The sequence below is a fragment of the Pipistrellus kuhlii genome, unplaced genomic scaffold (assembly GCF_014108245.1).
Source record: "Pipistrellus kuhlii isolate mPipKuh1 unplaced genomic scaffold, mPipKuh1.p scaffold_m20_p_25, whole genome shotgun sequence".
Classification (NCBI taxonomy): domain Eukaryota; kingdom Metazoa; phylum Chordata; class Mammalia; order Chiroptera; family Vespertilionidae; genus Pipistrellus; species Pipistrellus kuhlii.
Window position 1 is genome coordinate 4,574,914 of NW_023425524.1, and position 16,979 is coordinate 4,591,892.

Below are 16,979 nucleotides of genomic sequence, written 5' to 3' on the forward strand. Positions count from 1 at the left end.
TCAATGATGAGAGAGAATCATTGGTCCCCTGCCCGCTGCATGCCCTACACTTGGAATCTAGTCCACAACCAGAGATACGTGACCGGAAATCAAACCGTGACCTCCAGGTTCATAGGTTGAAGCTCAATCACCAAACACTCTTGTGGCTATTCTGTTGTTTGAAGTCATTATAAATTCTTTACACAGTTATGCATAGATTAAGCTACTATTGTTGAATCACTCCTAACTATATTCTTCAATGTGGCTACAATTCTGACAGTACCTTAAAATATTATAAGTAGATAGAAAGTAAATAAGGGATTCTCTCTATATTCTATATTTTCATCTTATTTGTATTCTATTCATATCAAGATGCATTTTCATTTCCTTTAAAGCCTCTTTCTTACATTCTTCCTTTTTTACCTTTTCCTCCCCAGATGTTTTTATATTCTGTTGTTTTTCATTTCTTGACAATATTTCCTCCCTGTTTTGCTCTACATTTCTGTCTTTGCCAAAGCTACTTTTTAAGGTTTTGATAATTAAATCAGTTTTCCTCTACTTTTTTCTGATTTAGAGGACGGTTTTTCCTAGTGTCCTTAAAATTGCTTCCTAATTGGATAGCCCACTCAGTTGACTTTGTGGACTTGACTGTATTACAACACAGTAATTGCTGTTCATCAAAATGACCTTGAGATTTCATGAAAATATTAAGTTGTTCTAAGAGTATTAGTTTGCTTATGTACTAGCTTTTCATGGAAGATTGGAGGCCCAGTGCAGGAAATTGGTGCACTGGTAGGGTCCCTACCAGCTGCAGGTTGCCAGCCTGGGCCTCACTCCCTTCCCCGGGCTGGCCCTGCTCCCTGGTTGAACTCCCGAAGGACCTACTGGTCAAGGGGACAATTTGCATACTACGCTTTTATTATATAGGATTTCTATGCTGCCCAAGAGAGAGTCCTTGCCCCCAGGACCTTACCCTGGAGTGAGTAAAATGCATGGGAAAAGGTGTAACAGAATATGGCATGTCTTGCTGTGACACAGGTACCTAAAGAGATATGAGAACCAAGAAATCATTTTCTGCTAGGCTGGGCTGAGCCATTCTCATGAACGATTTGGCTGGGATTGGAGTTTAACATTGAGACTTGGAAGTCATGTTAAGAAAAGAGGGGCACAGATAGATCATTCTCAGAAGGAAGCCTGAAGGACACAGCCAAGAAGAATCAATCTCAGTGGCTGCATCACTAAGTTCATGTGAGGTGATCATGGCATATTCCCGGGAAAGCCCAAGAGCATCCCATCGGCAGGGGCTTCGTTAGCCAGTCTAACGTCGTATATTTAATCTCAGAGACCCTAGGAATCTGTGGACTTTGAAAAAGAAAGTAGGGTGGTGACTGATCAAAGCAGTCATCGGAAGAGGCATGGAATGGAGGCATGCGGCCTGGATTAGCTGGGGACTGGATGGAGGCATGGTGCCCAGCTCGCAGATAGCTAGCTGCCATAGTCCAGGTGTGAGCTCACACAGGCCCGATTTCAGTTCCGGCCGGAAGTCTGCTATTGTGAAGGATGAGGGTATACTTTTCCAAGCGGAAGAGGAACTGGTTGAAAGGAAAGGTGATTCTTTGGAGAGTGGGGGTGGGGAGCTGGTGTTGGATCATCCCAGGAGAAGTTGCCAGCACTGGATTGAGAGTGGGCCTGGTGCTCACACCTGCATACTGGCCTATGAGCCAAATTTGTCTTCACCCTGACTTAGGCATAGGAAATGGAAGAAATGCTGGTTGGAAAACTTTTTTTTTTTTTTTTTTAATTTTCTCTCTCACTAGTCATTGTCTTCCTGGGTTTCTTTTTATTTATTTTATTTTTAAATGTTTTTATTGATTTCAGAGAGGAAGGGAGAAGGAGAGCGATAGGAAGCATCAGTGATGAGAGAGAATCATTGATTGGCTGCTGGCTGCCTTCTGTCCGCTCTTTGGGGATTGAGCCCATAGCCTGGGCATTTGCCCTGACCGGGAATCAACCAGCAACCTCCTGGTGCATGAGTCAATGCTCAACCAACTGAGCCACACTGGCTATGGGTTTCCTTTCAAATAAGGATAGGGAGGGCCATGTAGATGGAAGGTTCTGGTAGTAACTCCTCGGAAATGACTAGCAACACTCTCTTGATGTCAAATAAATTTTCGGTGATGGTTAAAGAAACTCTGCACTGAAAAATGGTTTATCTCCAGTTCATATTCTCAGTCCCTTTATTCTCAGACATGACCCAGACGGTCTGGTTGCTTTGACTTGGTTATCTATGACTTCAAAGAAGGTGATGGATGTGCTTCTGTGGACACAATGAGTATAACTCTTATTATTTAACCTCTTCTGTTAAAAAGTAGTTGCGTTTATTATTATAAATATCCCAGATTGGAACCCTAAGTTAGCCAAACTATTTGGATGGGCTTATCTCAAGCTTATTCCCTTTTTTAAATCATGTGTACTGAGCCAGTTTCCAGTAGTTATAAGTGGCGAGGTCTTCCTTCCTATGGAATTAGCGGTAGCTGAGGATTTTGAGTCTGCACCACCTTGCAATCCACTAATGTGATATTTACTGAGGAGGCATCAGTCTGGAGAAAGGTAGTCAATATAAATCAGTGTTGACAAAGTGTGATTAACTCTGAAATATTTCATCAATGCGGCGGTCCCAGGCAGCCTCTATGCTAATTACCAGTCTCCGGGCCTCCTTTCAGGGGACTCAGACGGACCCTGGGCACAGCAGCCACGGAGCAGCGAAATTGCAATTATGCTCAGACCGTCTCTGATGACAATTTATGCATTTGGTGTGATGACCTCCTCCTTCCCAAGAGGGCAATAAACAGGATGCATTTTCATTAAGATACTAATGCACTTAATCACCAGGGGAAAGGGTTAGGAGGAAGCGGGAGACCTTCCAGGGCATTGGGACAGAGCTGGTGGGCAGAGATGCTAAAGGCAGCATCTTTGCAAAGCTGGAGGCAGGCCCAGGGCGCCTCCCACACGCCAATGCCAGATGAAGTTCGGATCTTCTTCTGGCAACATACCGTTTCAAATGTGTCAGTGCTACCTCTAAACGTAAACTCGGATGATAAAACACAATTTCACCTCAGTTTATTCTTACCCATCGCACTTTCATGGGGCTGGCGGGTTTGTATCTCCTTCTGCAAGCGGTGTAACAAGGGTGATAAGGATGGTGATGATGAAGATGAGGATCATTGCTTACCAATAGCGAAGCATTGACCAAGCATTGAGTTGTTTTGTGAGACTGTGGTTCAGGTTTAGCAAGAATCAGGGAACCTCAGGCATGGCTTCCCTGTAGGATCTTCCCACAAAGTCCCAAATGAATCTGATGGTTATTGTCCTCAATGAAGTCTATGTCAAAAAGGCAATATGCCTGCCTGGCCGATGTTGCTCAGTGGTTGCGTGTCAGCCCAGGAAGTAAGAGGTTGTCAATTCCATTTGTGCTCAGGACACTTAGCTGAGTTGCGGCTCCATCCCCAGTAGGGAGTGTGCAGGGGGCAGCTGATCAATGATGTTTCTCTCTCTCTCCCTCTCCCTTCTAAAAATTAAGAAAAACATATTTTAAAAAAAGACAATATGCCTGATGCAATCCAACAGTAGTCACCCAAAGAAACCCAGGCTCAGCTAAAGATCATGGATGCATGCCCCACGGACACTCATAGTTTGGTGAAGGCCTAGGAAGGTGGAGAAAAGGATGGGTGGATGAAGGTGGGCAAAGGGTGGGAAAAAGGCAACAACTGCAATGGTGTCAGCATTAAATTTTTTTCTTTATTGATTAACACACACACACACACACACACACACTCATACCCTCACCCCTTGGTGTCTGTGTCCATTGGTTAGGCTTCTATGCATGCATACAAGTTCTTTGTTTGATCTCTCCCCCTTACCTCCAATCTCCCCTGCCTCTGAGGTTTGATGGTTTTATTGATGCTTCTCCGTCTCTGGATCTGTTTTTGTTCATCAGTTTATTTGGAAGCATTAAAATTTTTTAATAAAATAAGAGAAATCATGAAGATAGTTGTGATGCTTGAGGTCTTAAAGAAATAATCTGCTTCAAAATGTCTTTGGATCCTGAGATCCCGGGAGACCGGGTCAGGGTCTTGGTCCGGGTAAGCTAATCACCAAGTGAAAGGCTCATTATGAACAGAAGTCCGAGAAGAGCTTCACCAGATATCTTCTCGGTGTTCAATGTGTCTTCAGCCGTTGTCCCAGAGCATCCAGCCTCATGACACTTGTCACAGCCCCGTGCCTGTCATTTAATAATTCTGCGGGAAGGGGACAGCAGTCATCCACTGCCTTCGAGATGCTCACATTTCCTGGATCAATCTTTTCCCATCTGATGGCTTGTTTCCCACTGGCCCTGTGTTTCAGGTAACATAGAATACAGCTGTCCTGCTACAAACGAATGCGAGATCACAAAGCGCCGGCGTAAGTCCTGCCAAGCTTGCCGCTTCATGAAGTGTCTGAAAGTGGGCATGCTGAAGGAAGGTAAGGCCCCTGGGCGGTAGCCCTGCGCTTCAGGCTGGGAATGGCAGGTGGGGAGGGGACACAAGAAATTGTCACAATGCGAGAGAATCCAGGGAAAGATGAGGTCACAGTAAGTGCCCCGGATCTGGGGATCTGAGGTCGGAATGCCTCTTCTTTATGTGACCTCTCTGATACCTCGTGGCTAGCTGCTGACATCCGCAAGGCGGGGTGTACCTGTTGTTTGGCTCAACCCACCAGGTAGGTCTGGGCAATTCTGGTTTCCTTCATCCTTATAATTTACAGAATGTGGAAGATGGAGAGCAACCAGGAGGCGACTCTTTGTCTTCCTGCATTTCTTCTCTTTATCAAGTTCACAGAGAGATTTTTCCCATCATTATTGAGCTAGGATTGACAGAGTGTATATTTAATGTGCCTAAGTTGCTGTTTTTGATATACATGTATTTTGTAAAATAATTGCTACCATGTCGCTAATTAACATATCTATCATTTCATGTAGCTTCCATGTTCTTCTTGCTTAATTAATCTTAGATTTAAAGCATGGTTTATTGTCTTCCAGTCTTATCTTTTGGATTGATTTTCCATTATGAAAGAACTTGCAGCCATGACATTAACATTGCGGCTCTCAGTTGGGGATAATAGCAACAAACACAAGATGATAATCATGCGTGTGTACTCTGTGCTGAACGCACTGACTAAGCTCACAGAGCCAGGAACTGGAAGCAAATGGTCAGATTCTAGAATTCTCTCAGCTCCCGCCCATATCAGAGGTCCTGAAATATTTGTGTGTCTCAGCATGTCTGTGAAACTAACATTCTAGCTCAGAGAAAATTTGTTTTATTTTATTTTATTTGAAAACCCTAGATTTAGCTCTCTTTGTGTGTGTGTGTGTGTGTGTGTGTGTGTGTGTGCGTGTGTGTTTAATGCATCTTTGTGCATATGGGTGCCTTTATAAATGTGCATGTTACATGTTGCCTTTGAGTTATACTATCTCCTTTTCTTCAGAAAATTTGCCAGGATTTAAACTAAATACAATAACTTTATAAAGGAATAAAAAAAAAAAAGCGTGGCCATTGATATTTGAGAGACAATGAGGTAAAGTAAATATTTAAATACAGCTTCTGTGAAGACATAGACTCTGCCTCCTTAGGGTTGGCTCTGTGTGTTGTGTCTTTAATGGTGACCACTGGCTTTTTATCCTCCACATTTAAAGATCCAAGCGTGTTCCCCAAGAACTAACCAGAGCGTCACTCAGCTTCCCTTTTCCTGGTTTGTTCTTAGTCCAAAATGTTTACCGTGAGGGGTGTGATAGGACAATGAGTGGATCAGATCATAGGTGGTGTGTCATTGTGATAAGACAATGAGTGAATCAGATCATAGATGGGGGTGTGGAAATCACGCCCTGCTTCCCTGTGGCTTGTCCACTGAGAACTCCTTCCTTGATAGGAACAAAAAAAAGCTTCATGAAGAGTCGGGAGCTGAGAAGTCATTATTTTTCAAAGAGCAAGTCAATTTTTAAACGTGTTATGAAAGTAATACATGAGTCAACAACATTTGCGTTGATGTGTCCTAGATACTGGTTTCATTTTCAAAATCTGGAGAATGCTGGGATATGTCTCCATTTCCAGCTGGATAAAAATGTTCTGATCAGTTTGATCTTACTGCTGTAGTTTACGTGACCGTGTGTCCTTCCAGGTTTAAGAGGAAGTAGAAAACAATGTTTTCCCCTGATACTTTTACCCTCTTCTGGTTTCTAAGCAGGAGACATCTTGAAAGGTGTTGAAAGCGACTCAAGAGTTGTGAACAGTGTCTAATTAAAAGTTGTTGGTGATAGGCAATGGGTATGGTGCTTACCTAATGTCCACGCCTCTTCCCATGCTCTGATCCAGCCTATAGAGAGGGTCTGTTTTCAAGGAAATTGCTGCTGTGGCTGATATACTCATGTAATAATTCATTTTTCCTCTACCCCCTTATGCCTCCTTTGATGGGCAAATACCAGTTCTCTTAGTCCCCTCCCCGAAAGAGAAAGGATGGAATGGTGATGAGCAAATATGGAACATGCTTTTATTTTTGCAATTGAAAAAAATATGCAGCGACAAACGGCCTTCCCTCCAGCATATAAATGCACAATTCCGTGTGGCCATCGCCTCGGCTCCAGACCGGCCTGCTCCGCCTGGAGAGAATGAGCCAGTCTTAAGTGTGTCTTTATGGATGGAGAGGGAGTTGAGTCCCAGGCAGTGTGTCAGGGATCAGGATGTAGTAAATCTATTCAAATGTAAACCTGTTCAATTCAATTACCAGCCCCTAATAAAATTTGCTGCTACAACCCCCGTGTTGACCACGGCGGTCCACGCAGGCTGGTGGCTCAGCGGGTCTGGAAATTGACAGACACAATCTATTTAAACAAAAAAAAAAAAACAACAACATTAGTTCTCAAATCTGAAATGAAATCAGGTTTCAGCAGCTTTGATGGGGACTTTCTTTCCTTGAGCAGGTATTTTCTTGAGTCAACTAGCCAAATGCATCTTAGATAACGCCTGCCTGAGGGAAATGAATTTTTTTTTCCCCCGAAGGGAGATTTATAGAAAAATGAGACCTTCTTTAAAAATAATAACCCTTTATTGATTGCCATTTCCTTTTGTTGTTGTTGTTGTTAATCCTCACTGGATGATATTTTCCCATTGATTTTTAGAGAGAGGGAAAGATAAGAATGTTGATGTAAGAGAAACACATGGATTGGTTGCCTCCTGCAGGAGCCCCGGGCCAGAGCTCAGGCTGGGGAGTAGCCTGCAACTGAGGTAACTTGCCCTTGATCGGAATTGAACCTGGGACCCGTCAGTCCCCATGCTGAAGCTCTATCCACTGAGCTAAACGGTTAGGGCTTGATCACCATTTCTGCTAAAGACCTGGGTTGCAAAAGGGAAGTGATGGCCCCTTGGGTGACCAATTCCAGTTACATTATATGGCATAAATTAAATTCTTACCAGATCCTAGCATGCCTTCTCGTGAGCCAGCACCAGAATAGTATCTGAATGAATGACATTTGATTTTATGATTAGAAATTTTTTTTTTTGGGGGGGGGAAATAATATTATAGTTGAAGCCATGAAACAGATGTGTGTAGAAACAACAGAAGACCGCAGTATAACAACATCCCAAGAAGTACACTTAAAAAATGACAGTTTCTTCAAATCTGAGTGGTTCCAACCATTCCGCATCCTGAAGAATTCTCCTCGGCTGGTAAGCCTCAGGAGTGATGGGCCTGCATGATGTTTGCGGCATCCCCCCATACTGTATGTCAGAGAAAGCCCATCTGTTATGAGCTATCTGGCCTCCACAGTCGCCTTTCATTTTTTTGCAGTTATCGTGTATTTGAAGGGGGAAAACAAGGCCTCCTCAACGTGCACCCATAAATCCGGCCAAGATTTATTTTCATGTTGATCCTTGTCCTTTGTTACTTAAAGATGACTGCAGGGCCTGCGCGTTCAGTTTTCTCCCTGTCGGTGGCAGAGACAGTGTATGAAAGCAGTAATTATTTTACCTAGGTAGAGAATTCACTGATCAAAGGATGAAGGCTGTTTTGCTGTTTATTGCTGTGATGGGTTTCACCTTGGCAACTCAATTATTAATTTTTATTTTTGGATTCTTGCAAATGAGAGCAAAACACCCCTTTATGCACAGTATGGAGGACCAATTTAGCTGTATCATGGGGGGAAAATGAGCATTTATACTTTGCCTTAAAGAAAGTCAGGGGTGTGGAGGGAGCCGAAACCAGTTTGGCTCAGTGGATAGAGTGTCGGTCTGTGGACTGAAGGGTCCCAGGTTCGATTCTGGTCAAGGGCATGTACCTTGGTTGCTGGCACATCCCCGGTAGGGGGTGTACAGGAGGCAGCTGGTCGATGTTTCTCTCTCATCGACATTTCTAGTTCTCTATCCCTCTCCCTTCCACTCTGTGGGAAATCAATAAAATTAAAAAAAAATTAAAAAGGGGGGGGGCGCGATTCTTAACCTTTCTTTGTTAAAGTTATTTTATTTTATTTTTCGGTAATCCTCACCCTAGTATATTTTTCCACTGATTACTTTTAGAGAGAGTGGATAGGAGGGCGAGAGACAGAAAGGAGAAATATCAATTGGTTGCCTCCCGCATGGGCCCTGGGGATCGAGCCTGCAACTAAAGTACCTGTCCTTGACCGAAATCAAATCCGGACCCTTCAGTCCTTGGACCGATGCTCTATCCACTGAGCCATACCAGCTAGGGCTTAACCTTTCTAATCTGCAGTGTCATCATCAGTAAAATGATGGTAGCAATGATAGAGTTTGCAAATAAAGTGTTGTGCCTAGTAAGACACTATAGGTTAAGTGCTCGCCCGCCCAGTGTGGCTCAGAGTAAGGATCCGATCAGCATCCACTGTTGTTGCTGGACACAGTCAGGTTCAAGTTTTAGACTCAAGTCCTGACACAATATTTCTGGAATTTACGATGGTTCCAAAAGGACATGCACCGCGTATGAAACATGCTTTGGGTTTTGAATGTTGATCTTCTCCCAGGTGAGCAATGGGCAATAGGGTGCTTTCTCATGATGCTGGACACCGGCCTTGAGCTTAACTCCCGGGCGGCCCTGTGATCAGGAGTGTCAACCAGGCCACTGGCAGTGTAGCCAGTGTGTTAGGTGACTCTGCCAGGCAAAGGCTAAGAAGTGTTCGGAGCACGTGTCAGATGGGCTAGGCCTGGCTCCCATGTTCAGTGGGTTAGATTCTTACTTTCAACTTCACCTGGGTTCATCCGGAGGCAGCCACATGCTACGTGGAGGAGCATCCGTAGTGCAGGAGATAGCACGGCTTGATTCATGTCACTGCCATGCCATCTCCCCAATCAGTTGTCTCGAACCCCCCAAGATGTAAAGGAAAAATTATCCCCGAACTGTTTCTGCTGCCTTCACAGCTTGTGTCTTGATTTATAGATGGCAGCGGGGACTCCCGGTCCTCTGGGTTCAGCCTGATCAGCAGGCCGGCAAAGAACAACACCCCAGTCTAATTGTCCTTCTGTTTATAGTTTCCGTTTTAATAAAGTGTTATTTAAAGAGTGTAGCATTTTCCATGTAGGTTCTCTTAAAAAAAAAAAAAAAATGAAGCAAATCCGGTCATTTAGTAGCAGGCAGCTGTGCTTTTGCTTACTTAAAGAACCTGCTTAGCAAATGCATCCGAAGAACAAAATCTCTTTTGTACAAACTCCCAAAGAAGACATTGCCAAGGTGAATTTTTTTCCCTCTCCCCCTGAAGTCTAATATCATTATGTTGCCAAGTCGAAAACAGAAATTATCGGTAGGGAAATTCGGATTCTCAACGCCTTCAAAAAAGCAGAACAAAGAGAAGGAGGAAGCTTTAATGGTATTCAAGGAAAATATTTCTGTGTTAGATGACAGGTAATAGAATCGCGTTGACCTCCCTGGTATTTCTTGCACTCTCTGTTGTAATATTATCCTAAGAAGCTCCCTCATTAATGCAGAGTGTTAGACAAAACTCCCAAGTTATCAGATCAGCAGCGGCAAAGAGCGCCTTTTTGTGAGCTCAGTCCTGACACTGAGCCACTGGGGAATATGTCTAAGGTGCCACCAAAAAAGTTATTTCAAGTAGATACCAGGCAGTGATTTTTTTGGTTGTTGTTCACGCTTTGTTTTTTTTTTAAATAGCTTTTTATTGATTTCAGAGAGGAAGGGAAAGAAAGAGAGGGATGGAAACATCAATGATGAGAATCACTGATCAGCTGCCTCCTGCACCCCCTACACTGGGGATCGAGCCCGCAACCCAGGCATGTGCCCTGACCAGAATCGAACCCTGACCTTAAAGACTCAACTGCTGAGCTGGGCTGGCCAAGCTGTTCATGCTTTGTTGATAGGAAAGGTCTCAAAATGAGTAGCAAAGATTTTGCAGGTAAAAGTAATAACCTATTTTTAAGAGCTTCATATATTCATATGCACTTTAATTGGTTTTTTTGTTAAGCCTTCCAGTGACCCCTGGAGTAGGCATTTCCCCACTGCACAGAGGGAATGGAAGCAAGAGATTGCTGCTGGCGGCCAATCGATGTTTCTCTCTCATCGTTGATGCTCTATCTCTCTATTCCTCTTTCTCTAAAATCAACAAAAACTTTGAATAGAGTGCCTTCAGAACCATACGTTTTGCCTTTGACCCTGTGCCTCAGTTATTTTGAGGCTAGGCCATCGGGTACCAGTGGGGTATTCCAGTCTACTGGTTTTATGAATGGGGAAAATGAAAACACTCATATTTTAAAGATGCTACTGCATTGGCATCTGATCCATGAGGGTCATAGGCCGTCACACGCTCCCTCTGTGCCTCTGGTTCTCTGAAGCAATCGTGCAAGAACATATTCTCCAAAGATAGTGCTTCCACTAGAAATGAAGTGGATTGTCTCATGTAAACTTACCAGAGAGAGCACCAGGATTGTTGGAGCTGAATCCATCTCCCCTCACTACATTTTGGCGAGAGGACAGCAAGGTGGCAATTATGAGAAGCTGCTTCTTCAGTCCCTTCCCCCGGCTCTCCTCGGAGCACTATTAAAAGTTAATCATTTATGTCATTGTCCGCATGTGTCATCCCCATTTGTGAACTTGAAATAGGGAGCTGGCAGTTATTCCAGTACGCTACACGTTTTTATCCCTTTTGGATTATAAAATCCCCAGTGGGTCTTGCTTCCAGGATGGGGAAAACCTGCTTCCACATTTGCTCATGCACTGAGCGTCCTGGGACACCCCAGTGAGTGATGGGGGAGGGACTCCCCCAGCCACAGAGGACTCTGATGTGGAATCTCTCCTGGCTCCAGATAACAGATTTAGGCTCCTTTTCACCCATGCACACGTAAGTCAATGTGGCGTTGATGAGGAGGGTATTGCGCTTACACTTAATGGAAGGGAATCCTGGTAGACATGTAAGGCTCTTTGAATGCAGTGCTTCGTGATTGTATAATATTTCATGTGGGGACTATTCCTAATTGTCGGTCACCCTTTTGTTAAGACGGCTCCCTCCACGTTATGTCAGGTGTCTTAGATGGTTTTGCTCCTTCCTAAGTCGCCCTCAAATGAAAGCTGAAATCACGCGCTGGTCATTGTCGAAGAGGCTGTTCTGTACTTTTGTGTCTCTCTCACTTAGTAGGTTATGGAGCCACCAACCCGCTTCCCCGAGGCAAGCTGTCTGCACAGGAACAAGCCAGCTGGCTCGGCCAAGGTTGATCAATGATGGGAGGCAGGCCGGGTTCCAGGTCCACAAGATCCACTCGGTGGAGAGTAGGTCAGCGGCTTCCCCAAAGCCAATTAGCTGGCAGAAGTCGGCATGCCCGGTGCTCGCCAAATTCCCCGGGGCCTGCTGGCTCTGGTGGGGAGTCCATCCCTGGGCTTCCTGGCGGGCCGGCCTTCAGTGAGTGGCAGATTGTGCTGTGTGGGAGCCAGCGTGGCTCTGTAGCCACTGGAGCAAATCTCAGGGACCCGCCACGCCCACTCAGCCCTGGTACCCAGGTGGACGACACAGCCCAGGTACAACGGGAAGGATGGAGGGGAGTTCACGTGTGTGACTGTCAGCCCATTCTCCATACCACAAATTTGTTTTTACCCGACACCGTTGAGCCATACCATTGAAAGAGCACAGCTTGGACATGTTTTGGGGAAGCCGGAGCATTAGAGACCTTTGCCAGGAGATGGTTGGGATTTGTGCTATTGTAAAACCCCCATTGTAACAAGCTCTTATTTTATAGGTGACTGATAAAATATTGTATAGGTGGTGAGCAAGGGGGACCCAGGGAAAAACCCAAATGGGGGCTTTCTTAGCAGTGGCCCCTTGGTTAACCTGTCTGTCCAAGTATTAAGCGAATCCAGGATCAGAATCCCTTCCCTGTTTTCCTCAACTATTCCTTTTCAACTATTATATCTTTTCCACAGAGACTGAGTAATCATAATAATGTTAAGATGCCTGGATTATTTTAGGTCTATTGGTCAAGTGAGGAATTTACCAAGTAGAATAGAACAAGGAGGTCATGCTCTCCCCTGGTGAATTCGGGATGTGTGTATGCCTAGACCTGAACTAATTCCTAGCTCAGGTTCAACTCTTGGGAAGTTGAGTCCATTTTCCCTGGCCAGCCTCTCAGCTCTCAGCTCCCGTGTCTTCCACAGAGCCACCTGAGCCTCAGCTAGTGGCTTCTCCCTGGACTCTCCAATTCATGTCCCCTAAGGAAACTTCTCCCGCACACATCACCTTTATGGGGCTCACACCTTCCTCCTCCTCCTCCCCATTCCCCTTGTCCCCCCTTTAAAAAAAAACAAACAAAAAAACTTTTTTGTTTTAAAATTTCTTCTAAAAGCAAAGTTTCTACCCAGCTGTACCTAAGTGGCCACTTGGCGATTCTCAAGTTAGCGACCTCCATAATTAGCCCCCCTCCCAGGCACTCACCTTTCTGCTCTCCCGGACATTCATCTCTAGGACTGTAATTCTCTTCAGTGTCCACATTATCGTCATCATTAGAATATGTGAAGCCAATTAAATGGCAATTACTCTGACCTTAGCCAGTCTTGGGCTATTATCAATTCCTGCATAATTTGGAAATATTGGGAAGGAAAGTGGATTCTTGCCTCAGGCTCTAACCTGTGTAAATATTTCTACATTTGGAGAAATACATCCTGTTCTTTTTCCCCCCCATTGATTTCTAAAGATGGAAATGAGGGAGGAGAAGGAAAGGGAGAGAGAAAACACATCTCCTTCAGTTAGTTGCTTCTTACTCATGCCCCTACCTTGCCTCTACCAGAGTTAGGAATTCTGCAGCTGAGGTACATGCCCTTGACTGGGAATCGAACCCAAGACCCTTCAATCTGAAGGCTAATGCTCTATCCATTGAACCAGACTGGCTGGGACCTCCCTGTTCTTTATAACATCTCGAGTTGGGGTCAGGTTTTCCCTCCTGGAGTTGCTCTGTAGCTACTCATGGGTCAAAATTATACAGGTTCCTCAGCCCCATCTCTAAACGTTGACTCATCCACACTTTCCATCCATTCGGTGCGTATTTTTTGAGGCATGGTTCTATACAGTTGAGTATTAGCTGTCAGAAATTAAGAGTGAACATGACAGCTTTCTGCCCTCATGGAGTTTATCTTAAGCCTCACTCTTACAACCACACAGATTTCGCCCCTTTCTGGATGTCACCATCTTTTCTATTGTTTCAGACTATAGACTCTATTAGACTAACAGGCGTCCTCAAACTTTTTAAAGTGGGGGCCAGATCACGGTCCCTCAGAGAGCTGGAGGGCCGGACTATATGAACTACTAATTCCTACTGTAACACCTCGGCTGCGCTCACTGCCCAAAAAACCTGGCGGGCCGGATCAGACTCTTCTGCGGGCCACATGTGGCCCGTGGGCCGTAGTTTGAAGACGCCTGCAATAGAGCATCTTAACTTGCTGTATTCTAAGAGGAAAGTAGACTACAATGATAAAATCTTGATATCTCAGATCAGATGGTGTCTAGACTGTTGATGGGACCCTTGAAATGCAGCTACTACAACAGAAGAATTGAGTTTTAATTTTAGTAAATAGTCCCACGTGGCTGGTGATAGTTGGACAGTGCAGAAAAGGAGGGTTCAACCCAGACTTGATTAGTTGCTATGTTATCCTCAGCTAGTGACTTTGCACCTCGGAAGCCTTCTTTGTAAAGTAGGGGTCCTAAAGATATAGCCAGAGGGTTGTCTTGAGGTTTAAAGGAAGTAATAGATGCCATAGTCTTGGCCTAGTGCCCAGCAAACAACCAACACTCAGAAAATGCTGTGTTAGTTTTAAGTTTTAGGACTCAGTCACTGAGAGTGCCTCACAGAGGAGAGCATAGACAACGTGAGAACAGGAACTGTGGCTGTTTCTATTTCAGTCCTCCATGGCACTTAGCATAATCATCACATACATACTAGGTGCTCAATAAAACACAGCATGATTCTTTTTCTCTTTTTTAGCTTTTGGTTCCATTATGAAAATTAAAGGTTAGGAATAATTTTGTCCCAAATAATGATGTTAGAAACAAGTCAGAGGCAATCATTATATGTAAATTATTTCTTCTCTATATATGTGTGTGACCATGACAGAATTTGATTTCAGCAGTCATGTGATATCGAATTTATGTTGGCATTGTTTTATATCTTCCTTCTCCTTCGATATTTGATAAGTTGATGAATAGAAATGAGAAAATTAAGGCCTATTTTAAATAACATATCAATAACTTGCTAAGACCAGACAAGTAAATGGTAAACCCTGCCGTAGCCAGTGTTTCTGAGTGGTTAGAACATCTGTAGGAGCACCAAAAAAGTCTCAGGTTCGATTCTTGGTCAAGGGAACATACCTGGGCTTCCAATTTACTCTCCACCCCATCAGTGTTTATCTCTCTGTCCACCTCTCCCTCTTTCACTCCCCCTTCCTTTTTCCCTCCCACTTTCTCTCTCTCTGAAAAGTAATGGGAAAAAAATACCCTCTGGTGAGGATTCAAAACAAAACACCATAAAGCCAGGGTTCAGTCCAAATTTTCTGGACTCTGAGCCCATCTTCTGACTACACTCATACATTCCTAATGAAGTCTTTTGATTTTCCTCTTTGGAAGTTAATCTTTCCAGAGTGTGGAGAGGTGAACTGTGATTCCCATTACATTACCAGTGGAAGCCTCTGGAATCTACTTGTGAGCAAACAGACCTTTATGTCAAGGGCTGCCTTTGGGATCAGAGCGTTAGGATTCCAGCATCTTTCCTGATTGCAGAAACCCTAACGCAAACGGGCGAGGCCAGAGCAGGGATGCGTTTTGATTTTTGCAAACATTGCTCTCTGTGGAACCCCCATATTATTTCATAAAGTTTCTGCGTAGGGTGTTTCTATCTTGTCTCAGAAAGGGCTTGGGCGATGTAAGTGCTGCCCAGATTTCTAAGCAACACTTCCCTCCCCCACCCTATGGGGGCATCAGAGGCAACTGTGCAGCAGGAGAGACTGGAGCATCTGCCTCAAGAGGCATGCGGTCCTTGACTGATGATTTCATTTTCTATTTGCTCCATCCCTTTCATGCTCCACAAGCAAGAGGTCTGGATTTGCAGCCTGCATCTGGAGGTCTCCCCAGGAGTCATTCGTTAGGATCTGGAGGGGAGAGTGTCAAAAAACAAAGCTTCACTAATGGTGACAAAGGAAAAAGAACAGGAATTCAGTTCAAGCGGTGCATGCCTAAGAAATGTTAGCGATTCCCTTCCCCCACCCCTCCATCATCTCACAAATCTCTAACCATTTGGTTATGTACACCAGGAAAACCCATCAGGAGTTTTGTTCAGGTAGAAAGAACAGAATCCCCCAGCTTTTCCAGGTAGTAACTCTGCTTCTATTTGGATGTCCCTGGGGAGCTGGCCTCCTTGAGTTCCCAAGCTCAGAAAGCTGGGCATCTTCTCTTCCTCACCTTTTCTTCCTTAACGTGTAGCTGCAGGATCTAACAGCAGCCTCGAGAAGGCATTGATTTAAACGGAAGCCCAGAAGAGACAGTGCTGGAGTCAGCTGCCCTCCTAAGCAGTCCGGGGAGACCAGGCATTTGCATATTGGAAAACAGTTAATGGGCCCCGGATGCTGAGCTTGGTCCTGGGGTCTTCGCCATCCTAAAGAGAGAGATCATTGTCAAAAAATCTTGTAACATGAAGTGCTAAGGCACCTGCACATTATTATTATTATTATTATTATTATTATTATTACTATTATTATTTTAACTACATTTTTTAATTGATTTCAGAGAGGAAGAGAGAGGGGGAGAGAGATAGAAGCATCAATGATGAAGGAGAATCATTGATGAGCTGCCTCCTGCACGCCCCACACTGGGAATCAAACTTACAACCCAGGCATGTGCCCTGACCAGGAATCAAACCATGACCACCTGGTTTATAGATCGATGCTCCACCACTGAGCCATGCTGGCCGGGCTTCTTCTTATTATTATTTTTTTTAAAATTTACTTTCATTTTCCTTCATGGCTGGATATTTTAAAGAAATTCAGGCCTGTGGTAAGTGGAGATGGGTTCAATTACGAATCATTAGTTTCCTCTCACATTACAAAAGTCTATTAGGTAGTGTAATATCTTACAAAGGCATGGGCTTAATGTGGCTATTTGCAAAGTATAATATGTTTGGAGTGTATTATAAACTCACTATTCTACATAGCATATTATTAAGGTCATGGAATTTCCTAATAGGCAGATCTGAGTTGTGTTTTTTTTGACAATCACTAGCAGGTTTCTTAATGTTTCTAGCCACCTTTTCTTTATAAATAGGGATGATCATAATGATGTATATTCTTCAGAGTTTGATGTGAGGACTAAAGAAGGTGGTGTATTTAAAATACGTAGCGCAAAGTCTGACAAATGTCTGTCCTCGGTAAATGTAAGCTCTTCTTATCAGCACCGTCGTCATTATTCTGTTGTCCAGGTGTTC

General features: G+C 44.2%; 1 protein-coding gene across 7 annotated transcripts in view; it reads left to right on the forward strand.

The window, feature by feature from the left end:
• ESRRG (estrogen related receptor gamma) overlaps window positions 1-16,979 on the forward strand; it is a 444,044-nt gene that overhangs the window by 327,839 nt on the left and 99,226 nt on the right. For all 7 annotated transcript variants that reach the window (XM_036453512.2, XM_036453514.2, XM_036453510.2 and 4 more), the window contains one exon: window positions 4,384-4,500. In XM_036453512.2, the coding sequence (XP_036309405.1) occupies window positions 4,384-4,500 (117 nt within the window). The remainder of the gene's footprint in view (window positions 1-4,383; window positions 4,501-16,979) is intronic.